The sequence below is a fragment of the Salminus brasiliensis genome, chromosome 8 (assembly GCF_030463535.1).
Source record: "Salminus brasiliensis chromosome 8, fSalBra1.hap2, whole genome shotgun sequence".
NCBI classification, from domain to species: Eukaryota; Metazoa; Chordata; class Actinopteri; order Characiformes; family Bryconidae; genus Salminus; species Salminus brasiliensis.
The window spans coordinates 5,209,818-5,224,937 of record NC_132885.1 but is presented as its reverse complement, the minus strand read 5'-3'; the positions used below and the strand labels follow the sequence as shown (position 1 = coordinate 5,224,937).

At 43.1% G+C, this 15,120-nt stretch overlaps 1 protein-coding gene across 1 annotated transcript in view; it reads right to left on the bottom strand.

Moving 5' to 3' along the window:
* Nucleotides 1-547: 547 nt before the first annotated feature.
* The window catches only part of calcrla (calcitonin receptor-like a), a 64,690-nt gene continuing 50,117 nt past the window's right edge, over nt 548-15,120 (bottom strand). Inside the window, exons 9-13 of the mRNA XM_072685437.1 lie at nt 15,006-15,066; nt 12,442-12,508; nt 10,940-11,158; nt 8,907-8,948; nt 548-4,450 (exon numbers count right to left, since the gene is read on the bottom strand). Of these exons, the coding sequence (XP_072541538.1) occupies nt 4,232-4,450; nt 8,907-8,948; nt 10,940-11,158; nt 12,442-12,508; nt 15,006-15,066 (608 nt within the window). The 3' untranslated portion in view covers nt 548-4,231. The remainder of the gene's footprint in view (nt 4,451-8,906; nt 8,949-10,939; nt 11,159-12,441; nt 12,509-15,005; nt 15,067-15,120) is intronic.

Below are 15,120 nucleotides of genomic sequence, written 5' to 3'. Positions count from 1 at the left end.
TACAAATGATTTTCGTGATCGGATCGGACGTTAATATAAGTAATAATTACTGTGTAGCTCGGCTTCTTTCACCCTCTTGCTCTCTCTCTTTTTCTCGTGTGTGTGTTTTTGTGTGTACACTCTTATTTCCCAGTAGGCGAGAGCAGTATTACAGAGTTTGCTCCCTTGCGGTTTAAATAGCCGGTCGCATTTCCTGATGAAGCCGTTACAGCAATACAGGAACCATCTATTGTTCCACAGCGCTGTAGAAGAACCCCCACCGTACCGCTAAACTATTCACAGTCTCCCGGAGCAGGACAGTTCTGAGGAGAAGCCGTTGTTTACAGGAAGTTAGGCAGAAATGATGCACATCTTGGTGTGGCTTTTTATGCAGGAAAGTCAAATCCAATCTCGTCTGATTACACTGGAAACGCATTTTAATGACAAGTGCAAACAGGATCCAATCAAAGTAGATCCAGAGACTATCCGGATACAGAAAGCATGCTAATGCCAAGTGTAAATAAACCTCTCAAAGCCTTGCCCTGAGGATGTTGAGGAAAGAGCTTCGACTTATCTTAAACATTTTTACATTTTACATTTAGCTGATGATGACTTACAAGGTTACTGATATTACAGAGGTGGGTCAGTGTAGTGTTAGGAGTCTTGCCCAAGGACTCTTATTGGTGTAGCGCAGCATAGCCACCCAGACCGGGACTCAAACCCCAGTCTCCAAAATGGTGTGGTAGCTCAGTGGCAGGTAGTGGTGTTATCTGTTGCACCACACCAACCACCTAAACCGTGTAGGACTACTGCAGGCCTAGAAAACATCTCTGAAACAGGCACACATGGGTCTTCACTATGCTCAGATTTTCAGCTTTAATTATTTAAAACTGAAATTTGGGGATGCTGCAGCCCCCTCAGCACCCTCCTCAGTTCCCAGGCCTTATGTCCCAATCCGTACACCACTATACTATGCACACTATGCTAATGAGCACACTTCTCGTAGTGGGGTACTCATTTTCATATGGAGTTTTGGAGCTCTGAGTGTAGCGGCAAATGCAAACCCAAGATAGCAAATTTGCTTACAGTAATAACCCGTCCTACAGTGAACAATTTTTCATAACAAACACACAAACACTCGCGTACACTGCACCTGAGAAAGAGGGGGATTAAAGTTACATTTTTCAGCCACATTCTCACAATGGGTAGCTCTGAGACGGTCACATTAGTCTTCAGTAATAATTCAGCATGGTGAAACTGTGTGTAATGAATTCAGTCACGGGCGAAGCAAAGCGTAAAAAGGAGTATTTACAGACATCCATTCATTCATTTAAACACACACCTCCAAAAACTCTGGCAGTGATGATTTACACACACATTTACAGGATCTACATAAGTGTACATATATTTATGTGCCAAAATATGTATATATACAAAATATGTATATGTATAAATACATACTATATAGACAAAAGTTTTGGGACACCTGCTCATTGGCCATTTCTTCTGAAATCAAGACTTTTGTTGGAGTTACTGTCTCTACTGTCCAAGGAAGAAGGCTTTCTTCTAGATTTTAGATGAGCATTGTTGTGAGGATTTTATTGATTGCATTTAGCAACAACAGCGTTCGTTAGGTCAGGATGTTGGATCATTACCACACCACCTCATCATCCCCAACTCCCAACCATCCATCATTCCAGAGAACACAGTTCTCCCACTTCTCCACAGCTCAATACTGCTGGGGGGCTTTATACCCCTATACTAGCCCACGCCTGGTATTAGGCAGCCTGGTGCCAATATGGTCATGTTTATCTGCTCCAGAGAATCCTATTCTATTGGCAGTACTTCTCTACACTGGAACACTACACCACTAGACAAGCCAGGTACTTTTCTACACTTTTCTACAGTACAAGACAGACAGCAGGGTCTGGTGCACCCCATTAGAAGAGGTGTCCACAAACATTTGGACATATAGCGTGTAACATAGAGATATGATATACAATATAGCTGCTCACCCACTGGGGAATGGAATGGAATGGATAGACGAAATTATTGATGCTTAGGAGCGCCAAACATTACCGATTATGCCAATGTAATAAGCTCTAGATGTAGCTTAGTAGTTTAAAGGGACACTCCAGCCCATCTGATCAATTTACTCATCCCTACATCTGTTGGAAATATCCTTACTCTCCTCCTTCAGTAGGCCGACTTAGTCTTTAGAGGGAGATTTACTGCTTTAGGGACTAGGACGTCCCCTTTCTGATGATGCATCCTGAAGGTAGGTGGGATTTCTTTCTTCCCTTAAAAAACTACAACTCTTTCCGGGGTGGATTGTTGGGAATAGCCAGACAGCCAACAAGTATACTGCAGGTGTTCCACCCAAATCCACCCAATAGCCTCATCTCACCCTGTCTAACTTCAGCCTCATAATGATTATAGCCAGCACAGCTGTGCCACCACTGCCGGCACTGTTTAATAAGTCTAAAGATTGGTGGCGAGACTAGGAGTTATGATTGGTTGAGCACTGCAGGAATTGCCAACGGCTGTATTGGGATTTGGTGATTAGTACAATGTTTAATAAATCACAATGTTTAATAGCAAATTTTAATGTTCATACTGTTGTATGAACATAGGAATGACATTAAACATTGGGAATTCTGTCTAACTGCTGAGGCTGCGGGACGAAATATCAGGTACATACATATTAAATGTTAGTTTAAGGCCTGAATGCCCCTTTAAAAATAACAACCTCTATAAAGAAAAGATCATATATTAATATATCGTCACTGTCACACAAAAACTTCACAGGAGAAGGAAAACAATGTCTTGACTTTCAATGGAGGTGAAAAGGAAACAATTTTATTCTAGATCATTGTGGAGCATTTCTATTGGTCCATTCATCAAAGATTTCTGAAACAGTGTAAAGAATTGCCAGATTCACATCATTTCAAAAAGTGAAAACCAACAAAAATTGGAGATACAGGGATTTTACATGACAGTGAAGATATACTCCAATCAGCCACAACATTAACACCACCGGTCTAACAATGTTAGGTCCCCTTCATCCCTTGTCCAACCAATACAGCTCTGACCTGTCGAGATATGACCTCTGCAGGTGTCCTATGGTATCTGATGAAACGTCTCCAAGACGTTAGCAGCAGCTACTTCAGATCCTGTAAGGTTGGAGGTTGGTGGGCCTCCATGGATTGCATCAATAAGACTTGGCCGGTGCAGTGGTTGTCATTCCTTGGAGCACTTTTGGTAGGTCAGTACTGACCACTGCATACAAAAAAACACAAACACCCCACAAGACCTGCCTGATGTTTTGGAGATGTTCTGACCTTCCAGTTGTCTAGAACATCACAGTTTGGTTCTTGTCAAAGTGTCTCAGATTCTTACTCTTGCCCACTTGTCCTGATTTTAACACCAACATCACCTTCAAGAACTGCCTTACATATCCACCCTTTGATGGGAACCACTGTAGATGAAGATAAACATGTTTTTCACTTGGTACTAATGTTATGGCTGATATGGCTGATCAGGTAGAGGTGAAAGTTTTGTAGGTGAATATGTGCTTCAGTTGAAGAGCCAAGGCTATACACAGAAATGTTAAAACCATTCACTCTACCAAGACTGGACTTTTGACTTTCTTGTCTTTTGAAAAGTACCACAGATTGGACACGACATATGTACACTGTAACATAACTCACAGAACGCTTTTGTTTTAGTATAATTTACAGCACTATGCTGACGGAATACAACATGTAAAATGATACTGGCTATCTTCCAGAAAAGGAATATGTATATACACGTGTTTTTCTTTCTGTACAATAGGTTCTATAAAAGTGGAACTACATTTTGCAGCATTTTTAGTACAGCGCCTGTGAGGGTAGCACACTGTTGGCAGTAAAAATGTACAATTATCACAACGGCTGATTTCCGATCAGGCAAATCAATCAAAAAGTGCAGTCCCTGTCAAAATTCTTCATGCCCAGACACACCGAGGAGCAATAATGGCATTTTAAACAATCAGACCTGCAGCACTGAGCATCTTTCAGAATGAGCCCGGCGACTTTAGATACTGTACAGAGTCCAAACCAGGTGTGTCCACTGATCAGCGTCCGCGGTTTAAGGTAATAAGGTAGTTTACAGTGTGAGAGCAGAGGAACACTAAGGAGTGCCCAGGCAGGGCATGCCAGGTAAACGCTGACGTCTAGCCGCGGTTACTGTGCCGCCGTGTTCTTCAGTGCGTTCAGGCGAACGAGTTCTCCGACTTGGACGCCGCGTTGTCGGCCTCGTGGCAGCCTTTTCCGTTTAAGTGTTCGCTGTGGCTGTCGATGCTGTAGCAGCCCTGCACTTCCGTGATGGAGGAGGCCGTGTAGGAGGCTGACCTCAGAGCGTCCGAATGGTTGAGGGTGCTGCCGAACTGGATGCGGTACTGGTTCCAGTGCCTCCTCAGTACGCCCTGCACCTGCGGCGCGAAAAAAGAAAGGTAGGTTATAATGGGTTATCTCACAAGGGCTTTATAGAGATACTAGAGATACTCAAATTGCTAGAGGGTTCAAATGTTTGTGGACACCCTTTCTAATGAATGCATTCAGCTACTTTAAGTTGCAGCAAATTCACACACATACACAGCTTGTCTAGTCCATGTAGAGAAGTACTGCCAATAGAATAGGACTCTCTGGAGCAGATAAACATGAACCTATGGGCTCCATGCTGCCTAATGCCAGACATGGGCTAGTAGAGGGGTATAAAGCCCCCCAGCATTGAGCCGTCGAGCTGTGGAAGAACTGTGTTCTCTGGAATGATGGATGGATGGTGCTCCATACAGTACTTTTGAGATAAATTGGGGAGTTGGGGACGAGGGGGGATGGTGATCATCCAACATCCTGACCTCAATAATGCTCTTGTCACTAACGCAATCCTTACAGCAATGTTCCTCCAAATTCTAGAAGAAAGTCTTCTTCTCTGGACAGTAGAGACAGTTGCTCCAACAAAAGCAGGACAAACTTTTTTAATATCCTTGATTTCAGAAGAAACAATAAATAAGCAGGTGTCCCAATACTTTTGTCCTTGTAGTGTATTATTTATTACGTTTAATTTAAACTTTGAAATGTTTGTTAAATTGAATAGATATCCATCTGAATGTTAGTTGAAGACAAGGTGATCATCCACAAAGCATCTACAGTAGACCGCTGAACAGCAGCAAAACAAGCGCATATCAGACATATCTTGACTGACTGGTAACAAGTGTTTGTTCTAAGTGGCTTGATGTTGCTCAGCAGTTACTACAGCATCCCAGGTTGTTCCGATGGGGTTGCTACGTGGTTGCTATGGCATCCCAGGTGGTTGATAGGATATTCCGCATGGTTGCAAATGTGTTGCTAGGTGTACACAATGTTTTTTTGCATTGATGTTGCTAAACACTTTCCCAGGTTGTCCCAGGTTGTTCTGATGTGGTTGCTATGTGGTAGCTATGGCGTCCCAGGTGGTTGATAGGATATCCCACATGGTTGCAAAGGTGTTGCTAGGTATACACCACTTTTGTTGCCTTCATATTGTTAAACAGTTTCCACAATGTCCCAGGTTGTTCTGATGTGGTTGCTATGTGGTAGCTATGGCGTCCCAGGTGGTTAATAGGATATTCCACATGGTTGTACAGGTGTTGCTAGGTGTACACAACCTTGTTTGCCTTGATGTTGCTAAACAGTTTCCACAATGTCCCAGGTGGTTCTGCTGTGGTTGCTATGGCGTCCCAGGTGGTTGATAGGATATTCCACATGGTTGTAAAGGTGTTACTAGGTGTACACAATGTTTTTTTTATTTGCCTTGATGTTGCTAAACAGTTTCCACAATGTCCCAAGTGGTTCTGATGGAGTTGCTATGTGGTTGCTATGACATCCCAGGTGGTTGATAGGATATTCCGCATGGTTGCAAATGTGTTGCTAGTGTACACAATGGTCATTTGCCTTAATGTTGCTTAACAGTTTTCACAATGTCCCAGGTTGTTCCGATGGGGTTGCTATGTGGTAGCTATGGCATCCCAGGTGGTCGATAGGATATTCCACATGATTGCAAAGATGTTGCTAGCTATACACAACTTTTGTTGCCTTGATGTTGCTAAACAGTTTCCACAATGTCCCAGGTGGTTCTGCTGTGGTTGCTATTGCGTCCCAGGTGGTTGATAGGATATTCCACATGGTTGTAAAGGTGTTACTAGGTGTACACAATGTTTTTTTTATTTGCCTTGATGTTGCTAAACAGTTTCCACAATGTCCCAAGTGGTTCTGATGGAGTTGCTATGTGGTTGCTATGACATCCCAGGTGGTTGATAGGATATTCCGCATGGTTGCAAATGTGTTGCTAGTGTACACAATGGTCATTTGCCTTAATGTTGCTTAACAGTTTTCACAATGTCCCAGGTTGTTCCGATGGGGTTGCTATGTGGTAGCTATGGCGTCCCAGGTGGTTGATAGGATATTCCACATGATTGCAAAGATGTTGCTAGCTATACACAACTTTTGTTGCCTTGATATTGCTAAACAGTTTCCACAATGTCCCAGGTTGTACTGATGTGGTTGCTATGTGGTAGATGGAGTTGCTATGGGATTGCTGTGGCGTCCCAGCTGGTTGATAGGATATCCCACATGGTTGTAAAGATGTTGCTAGGTGTACACCATGTTTTTGTTTGCCTTGATGTTGCTAAATCGTTTTCACAATGTCCCAGGTTGTTCTGATGGGGTTGCTATGTGGTTGCTATGGTGTCCCAGGTGCTTGATAGAATATTCCACATGGTTGCAAGGTATACACAACTTTTTTGTCTCTATGTTGCTAAACAGTTTCCACAATGTCCCAGGTTGTTCTGATGTGGTTGCTATGTGGTTGCTTTGGTGTCCTAGGTGGATTCAAGGGTGCTGCTTTCGTACACAAGTAGGGTGCCTAAAGATTTCCATAATTCATTTCTATGGGAGAAAGTTAATTATGCTAAAATGCAATTGGACGTAAACCCCACCAATTAGATTTATACAAACTGCATGCATAATCTTAAATAGACACTGTATACTGTACTGCTAAACTCCTAAAGTACAGCGAAAGCACCTTTTATTTGTTTAAAGTCATGTTATTAATTTTTCAGAAGATAATTCTAAGGATATTCAGATATTCTGAGGAGATATAAGGAGAAAGTGAAAGGACAATAAGTGAGAAAACAGGAGTCTCCAAACCTGGAGGTAAAATATGATGAAAAGATTCAGAGAAACGGGACCCCTAACAAACGTGCAAGACTTGGTAGCCTGCCTCCATCAGATAAACAGCGTTTAAAGCTTTCATCCTTGAGAGCGAAGAGAAAATCAATCTCCACTCTCACTTCAGGTGGTGAGTTCATCCTTCCACTTTGAGAAGGCAACTCAAAGCCGTGGGTCTGAACGGATGTGGAGATGATCAAGAAGCTTTTACTGGGAAAAGCAAACCGATAAATCAAACTGCTGAAGCTGCTGCTGTTCTCAGAACAATGGACTGACCTCCCCAGAGTCCAGACCTCAACATCATTAAATGCGTTTGGGATGCACTGGATGGTGAGAATCAAAAAATGCTCTGAACGTGAACGTGAGTCTCCTGAGAAGAATGGCAGCTGTAAGAAAGGTGAAGGTGGAGCTCTGGACTCTCAGACATCTGACAGATCTGAGTCAGATGTTGAGGCTTCTGGTGTTTTCTGCTTCTTTTGTTGATGCAGGAAAATGAACAGCTTGTATTTAATGGCTGTTTTAACTGGTAATTAAATAAATGGAGGGTCTCGGACTTCCCCGACGCAGTACTGTAAATGCTTCAGCGTGGCTGCTTCTACTCTTTTTTTATTCATATAGCTGTTTGAGATAATGACATGCCTTTAAATGTGTGCAGAGGAAGGAAAATGTGGACACCAAACATACATTATTTGGACAAAAGTATTTGGACACCGGCTCAATTCACTATTTCTTCTGGAATCTAGAGTTTTAAAAAGAGTGCATCCTGCATTTGCTGGAGTAACTATCTCTACTGTCCAGGGAAGAAAGCTTTCTACAAGATTTTGGAGGACCATTGCTGTAGGGATTTGATAGCATTCAGTGACCAGAGCATTAGTGAGGTTGGGATGTTGGATGATCACCATCCTAAACTCACCATCCCATCCCAAAAGTATTGGATGGGGCACCAACCATCCATTTTTCCAGAGAACACAGTTCTTCCACGGCTCCACAGCTCAATGCTGGGGGGCTTTATACCCCTCTAGTTCATCATATCTGAGTCCAGAGAGTCCCATTCTAATGGTGATACTTCTCTACAGGGACTAGATAAGCTGTGCAACTTAAAGGAGCTGAATGCTGAATCATTAGAAGAGGTGTCCACAAACATTTGGACATACAATGTATCTTGGCTGATCTCTGCATTCAGGGGCTATTCCGTGTAGTCGTATAGCCTCCAGAGACAAATCCACAACACAAGAGACACAATCCTCCCCTTCCCACTCTTCAATGACGTGCTCTCCTGCAGCCCGCCCGCCCTAGCCGCCGCACCGGCTGTCACACATCCGCCTCGGCTGTGGTAATTACTGTATTAACTCCTGACCCTGTGACGTTTCTCAGGATGCATCTACTCAAGCCTTCATGCAATGCTCATAAGGCAGCTACTCAAAAAGCAAAGAGCTAATTTGGACGTGGTTCCTCAGCAGCACGAATCGCAAATGTGTGTATATGGACAGCCGCCAACATCTTTAATTATCCAGAGCTGAACTCAGGCCTGAAGGGAGGGCTATGAGACCTGCCAACAATGCTCTAGGGGCCTGATTCTGTGTCTGATCTTATGGTGGCGGGGGATAGGATGCGGTACAGACTCCGGGTCCACAGAGATAAACAGGAAAGCTGTATTTTGCTGCAGTGTAGAAGCCTTACCTCCCCGTTGAAAAAGCAGAAGATAGTGGCCACCAGCAGCCCCTGAAAAACGCAGAAGAAGCCAGTCAGTTCCAAGTGAAAATAAACACGTCAGGTTTTCACCCCCGGCATAGTTCTTCTCTGTGCTAACTAGCCCCGGTGTTCTGATCTCAGCCCCAGTGTTTTCATGCATTTTGGCAGAGAGGAGCTTAATATGCATATCAAATCGCTGCAGACAACAAGCCTGTACTGTTGCATTATTCACTGAGCAGATTGAGCCTGGCCTGGCGGCACTTAACTGTCCCATGCATTCGCAGCATTCCTCACAACACACCACATGTTATAATTACCTTCCTGCCAATCAGCCACAGGCCATAAAAATACACTCCCTGAGACAGTCTGTACAATCATGATGACCTCGACTTACTGAGGTCAAGCTTTCTCTCAGGCTGTACCTATTGGGAAGGGTTTCAGCTCCCGCCCTTTGATAAGCGGTTGTAAACGCACTGGAAGTGCTATTTTGACATTTACTGCAATTTACTGCCTTTACTTTGGACAGCTTGCAATTATAGACTATTTAACATGAATCTGTGTCCTGTTCTAACACTCCCAGGACACACACCATCATGGAAAACGGACTGAATGAAATGTGTTGATGATGCAGTACGTAAACACTGGCTGTGGCTAATTCTGAATATACATACTACTACTACTACTATAGGCTGATATACACTACATGCTGTACTAATAAATGGAGCAGTAAGGGCGGTGTGCTATTTTAACATACTGGGGTGAGTTTCCTGAAGATCGATATAAGCATGACAAAAACTTAATGATAAAAATAATAATCTATAATTATTATAGTAAATATTGGCAATAATTATATTATTATTATTATTACTATCAATATTTACTATAGTAACTATATTATTATTATTATTTAGGCAGCACTTTTTTCACATAAAGAGATCATGTGCAGCTGGTACAGTTAATAAAAAAACAGCATGTATACACCAATACTTATACATGCTGATGTATATAATCAGAAATGCTAAAAATAAAACAATAATAAACAATTCATGTTTGGAAAAATATTATAATTCATAGCATAATTCAACTCCAAGACAGGTGAAAACTGCATTTTATGTCTAAAAGGGCTGTGAAAGGGGGTTATGACCCTCTAAGTGGTGGTCAACACATATCCCAGAGGCCTGGATTCCTGGATTCCTAGATTTCTGCACAGTTGGGTGCTTTTCCTGCTTTTGCACATCTGCTGTAACTCACCTGTTAATTGCCAGGTTTATTGAGTCTGTTAGAGCAAGGAGATCAGCAAACTTTGCTGGACTCTGGCCCTCGGACGGCCATTCCTGCTCTAACCTATTCATCCTACAGCAGTTCAGCTCCACCAATTCCCACTGAAGTGATATGGAGTGAGCTGCAGCTGCAGGCACTGTCTGTTTCAGAGCTACTGGAGTGGAAGACTGCAGGGACTGAAGGGGTGCTGTTCCTGACTGTTCAGAAGGATCCACACATTCGTGGCTAAAGTTGACTTTTCTTCACATTTTACAGAACAGTTAAAAGCGATGCAGTACTGAGCAGCCAATCAGAGCAGAGAATTTCAGTAATTCTTTAGCATATGTATCAGCCTACGTAATAAACAGAGGGGTTGGGAAATTGTGGCTTACTTTGGTGCATGTAATGCAAATGCAATGTGCAAAAGCCTTGTATCTCCAAAATGGTAACTTACTTACTACAAGAGGAGGAAAAAATCTTATAGCTTTCAATGGAAGTCAATGTCCAAAGATTTTACTCCAAAAAGTCTGTTTGGAGCATTTCTATTGGTCCATTTATCATGTGATTTGGACATCATGTAAAGAACAACTACCAGATTCACATTATGTCAAAAATTCCAACAGCAAAAATGAATATACTGTACAAGGTTTTTGCATGACAGCGACAATACGGCTCCTGTAAATTCCCTCTCCACTGATGACAGCATTCTGTTTCAGCTTCTTACTTCTACTATTTAATTAATTAATGTGCTTTACGCTCACCTGATAATGCATTAAGATGTTCATGACGTAATCATAGATCTCCGAGGAAATGCGCCCCCCAGGTTTATACGGCAGAAGAACGTACTGGATTCCCAGGAGAGGGACCAGGATGAGCGTGGCACGCACGGCCTTCATGTAGAGGCTGGACTCCGCCTGATGGGTCACTTTCAGCTTGGTGATGAGGACACGCACGATGTTCAGCAGGAAGAACAGATTCACCTGATGAGACAGGCGACAAAAAGAGGACGTGAGGCACAGTGGCAGGCCTGGACTGGCTGGACTAACACTGCAGGAGATTGTGTGTCTCATATCACATTGATATACACTAGCGGTCAAAAGTTTGAGAACACCCCTAATTCTCTTCAGTAGTCCACTAACAGTGCGGACTTTCTCACTGCCATTCCACCTGCAGTCCAAGCTGAGGCTTGCTCCAGTGTTAAGCTGCTGAGCTACAAGGTGTTGTAGGTGATCCGCCGATCACACAAACAGCTGCTGACTCTCAGGAACTGGATTTGAGTGGCTCAGATCTCTTCCTGTTCCAGACCTCCTTAATTTCCTTCAGTTTCAAGGAGTCTTCTGATGGTGTAGGATGGTGTCCTCGCCACAGTTGGGCTTTATCTGGCATCTCTTTAAAGAAAAGAGCTCCACTTTTAAGGGTGTGTTTATATTTGTAGCTGGTTCCCTTGGCCCGGACCAAGCAATCAAACCAAAAGGGGGGAAAATGTGATGTATGACACACGTATGACAAAAGGCTGCAAGTAAAGGTCAGCATTAGATGATTGTGCCTGTGGTTCTTGTATGATCCATGCAATAACTAGTTGAAACCAACTTTTAAAAACCTTAAAATCTAATCGCTGGACCCTTAAACCTGCCTTAAACTACAGGTTTTTGATAATGTATGCTTGATGAATAAGCTGTATAATTTAATGCTACTGTGGCTGCATCCCAACTCACACATGCCTTCACTTCACTGAGGAACCTATACTAATAATTGCAGTTCTAATAATGGCTAGTGTTGAAACAGTGTAGTAATGTGGTGGTGTGCAGTTTGGGACACAGCCCTGCTAAACTAACTAAGAAGCTGAAGCACCGAAACGTGGGCAGGTCTGTGCTGAGACTCAACCGTGATGTTGACCATGCTGTCGATGGAGCATGCAAGCATGGTTGATACTAGATGTTTTCGTCATGTCCGTACCGTCTGGCAGTGGTCGTGTATTGCTATGGGTGCATTGCTATGGATTTCCTGTGGTACTGCTCTGCACCGTCCATACAGGTCAGCTTTCGGAAAACTATATGCACAAATACTGACAAAACGAATGCAGAGGACGGACAGAAGGCTCTGACCATATCCGTATCCATATTCAACAGTGAGTATAAATGAGCCTTTATGGTAAATGAAACAGACACACACAGCAACCATTAAAACTTGATTTTTTTGTTTGTCATTGTGCATAAAAAATAATTAGTGAGAGGAAATTAGAAAAAGCCTCCAGATGGCTTACCACCAGAGCCGCACAGATAGGGCCGTGAATAATGTACAGCAAGGACGTGTTTGAACTGATCCAGCAACTACGGATTAAAAGGGAAAGGATTAGCATTAGCACTTTTTACACAAGTCTTTTTCCTAGTGCTATTCAGGACAGTAGTTAGTTGAATTCCACTGAATGTAGGAAAGCTGCTTATTTCAACTGAATGCAAGAATACAACACTGGTTTACAAACTACAATATATAACTATACCCAATAACCCTATAACTGTAAACTATACCACATCCATATCACTGCATCCATTAGGCTGACCCTGCTTGCATAGTCCCTGCTGTTGTCCTGCTGTAACACATCCATTTACAGTGGGGGGAAAAGTATTTAGTCAGTCACAATTGTGCAAGTTCTCCCACTTAAAAAGATGAGAGAGGCCTGTAATTGACATCATAGGTAGACTCAACTATGAGAGACAAAATGAGAAAAGAAAATCTGAAAATCACATTGTCTGATTTTTAAAGAATTTATTTGCAAATAATGGTGGAAAATAAGTATTTGGTCACCTACAAACAAGCAAGATTTCTGGCTGTCACAGACCTGTAACTTGGTCACAGGTCTGGCACCTGTTTGAACTGGTTAACAGTATAAAAGACACCTGTCCACAACCTCAAACAGTCACACTCCAAACTCCACTATGGTGAAGACCAAAGAGCTGTCGAAGGACACCAGAAACAAAACTGTAGACCTGCACCAGGCTGGGAAGACTGAATCTGCAATAGGCAGCAGCTTGGTGTGAAGAAATCTACTGTGGGAGCAATAATCAGAAAATGGGAGACCTACAAGACCACTGCTAATCTCCCTCCATCAGGGGCTCCACGCAAGATCTCAGCCCGTGGGGTCAAAACGATCACAAGAACGGTGAGCAAAAATCCGAGAACCACACGGGGGGACCTAGTGAATGACCTGCAGAAAGCTGGGACCAACGTTACAAAGGCTACCCTCAGTAACACACTACGCCGCCAGGGACTCAGATCTTGCAGTGCAGACGTGTTCCCCTGCTTAAGCCAGTACATATCCGGGCCCGTCTGAAGTTTGCTAGAGAGCATTTGGATGTTCTGGAAGAGTTTTGGGAGAATGTCTTATGGTCAGATGAAGCCAAAGTAGAACTGTTTGGTACAAACACAACTCGTTGTGTTTGGAGGAGAGTGAATGCTGAGTTGCATCCAAAGAACACCATACCAACTGTGAAGCATGGGGGTGGCAACATCATGCTTTGGGGCTGTTTCTCTGCAAAGGGACTAGGACGACTGGTCCGTGTACACGAAAGAATGAATGGGGCCATGTATTGTGAGATTTTGAGTGCAAACCTCCTTCCATCAGCAAGGGCATTGAAGATGAAACGTGGCTGGGTCTTTCAGCATGACAATGATCCCAAGCACACTGCCAGGGCAACAAAGGAGTGGCTTCGTAAGAAGCATTTCAAGGTCCTGGAGTGGCCTAGCCAGTCTCCAGATCTCAACCCCATAGAAAACCTTTGGAGGGAGTTGAAAGTCTGTGTTGCCCGCCGACAGCCCCAAAACATCACTGCTCTAGAGGAGATCTGCATGGAGAAATGGGCCAACATACCAGCAACGGTGTGTGCCAACCTTGAGAAGACTTACAGAAAACGTCTGACCTCTGTCGTTGCCAACAAAGGATATATAACAAAGTATTGAGATGAACTTTTGTTATTGACCAAATACTTATTTTCCACCATTATTTGCAGATAAATTCTTTAAAAATCAGACAATGTGATTTTCAGATTTTTTTCTCTCATTTTGTCTCTCATAGTTGAGTCTACCTATGATGTCAATTACAGCCTCTCTCATCTTTTTAAGTGGGAGAACTTGCACAATTGGTGACTGACTAAATACTTTTTTTTCCCCACTGTAAACCCAGGAAGAGCTCAGGGATGAGAGAGTCAGAGATTAACTGCATCAGATCAGAGAATACACTAAATCATCCAGGAACAATGTGGGAAAACACTGCATTAGAATATACAGAACCTGTCAAAAGTTTGGACACACCTGGTTGAATGTGTGCTAATCATCTCAAAAACGTTTGATCCAAATGCTAGGGTGAGCGTATTTTTGCTTTCCAAAATGACTTGGGGACACATGGGTATCCACTGTAGTTAGGATGTCGTGGCTGGGGGGTTTCAAGGAGGCCTAAGTTGTAGGTTGAACTGAAAAGGGATGATTGGGTCACCCCCCCCCCCACACACACACACTGCCATGGTCCTACAACCTAGGCCTACCTGAAAACCCCCCAGCCACAACATCCTAACTACTGTGGAAACCTGTGTGTCCCCAGTGTCCTCTTTCCTGAGAAGAACAATATGGTCACCCAAGGATCAAATGTTTTTAAGATGATGAGGTCCAAACTTTTGACTGGTACTGTTCGGAAATAGCCTCAACAGTCTTCTTCTGAGCTGGTTCTGAGCTTGGTTGAGGTCCTGGTTTGTTTTCCTTAGGTTCTTAGAGTCCTGCTTGTGAATGTACTAAGACAGACACAGTGGATCTAACCAGTCAGTGAAGAAAACTCACTTGTCGTTGTAGTAATAACTTCTGGCTATGGCGTGTATTGTTGCTGGGATCAATGGGAAACCTGCATAAAACAAAATAATATTACATTTATTAATACAAAATTTAGAACACATAC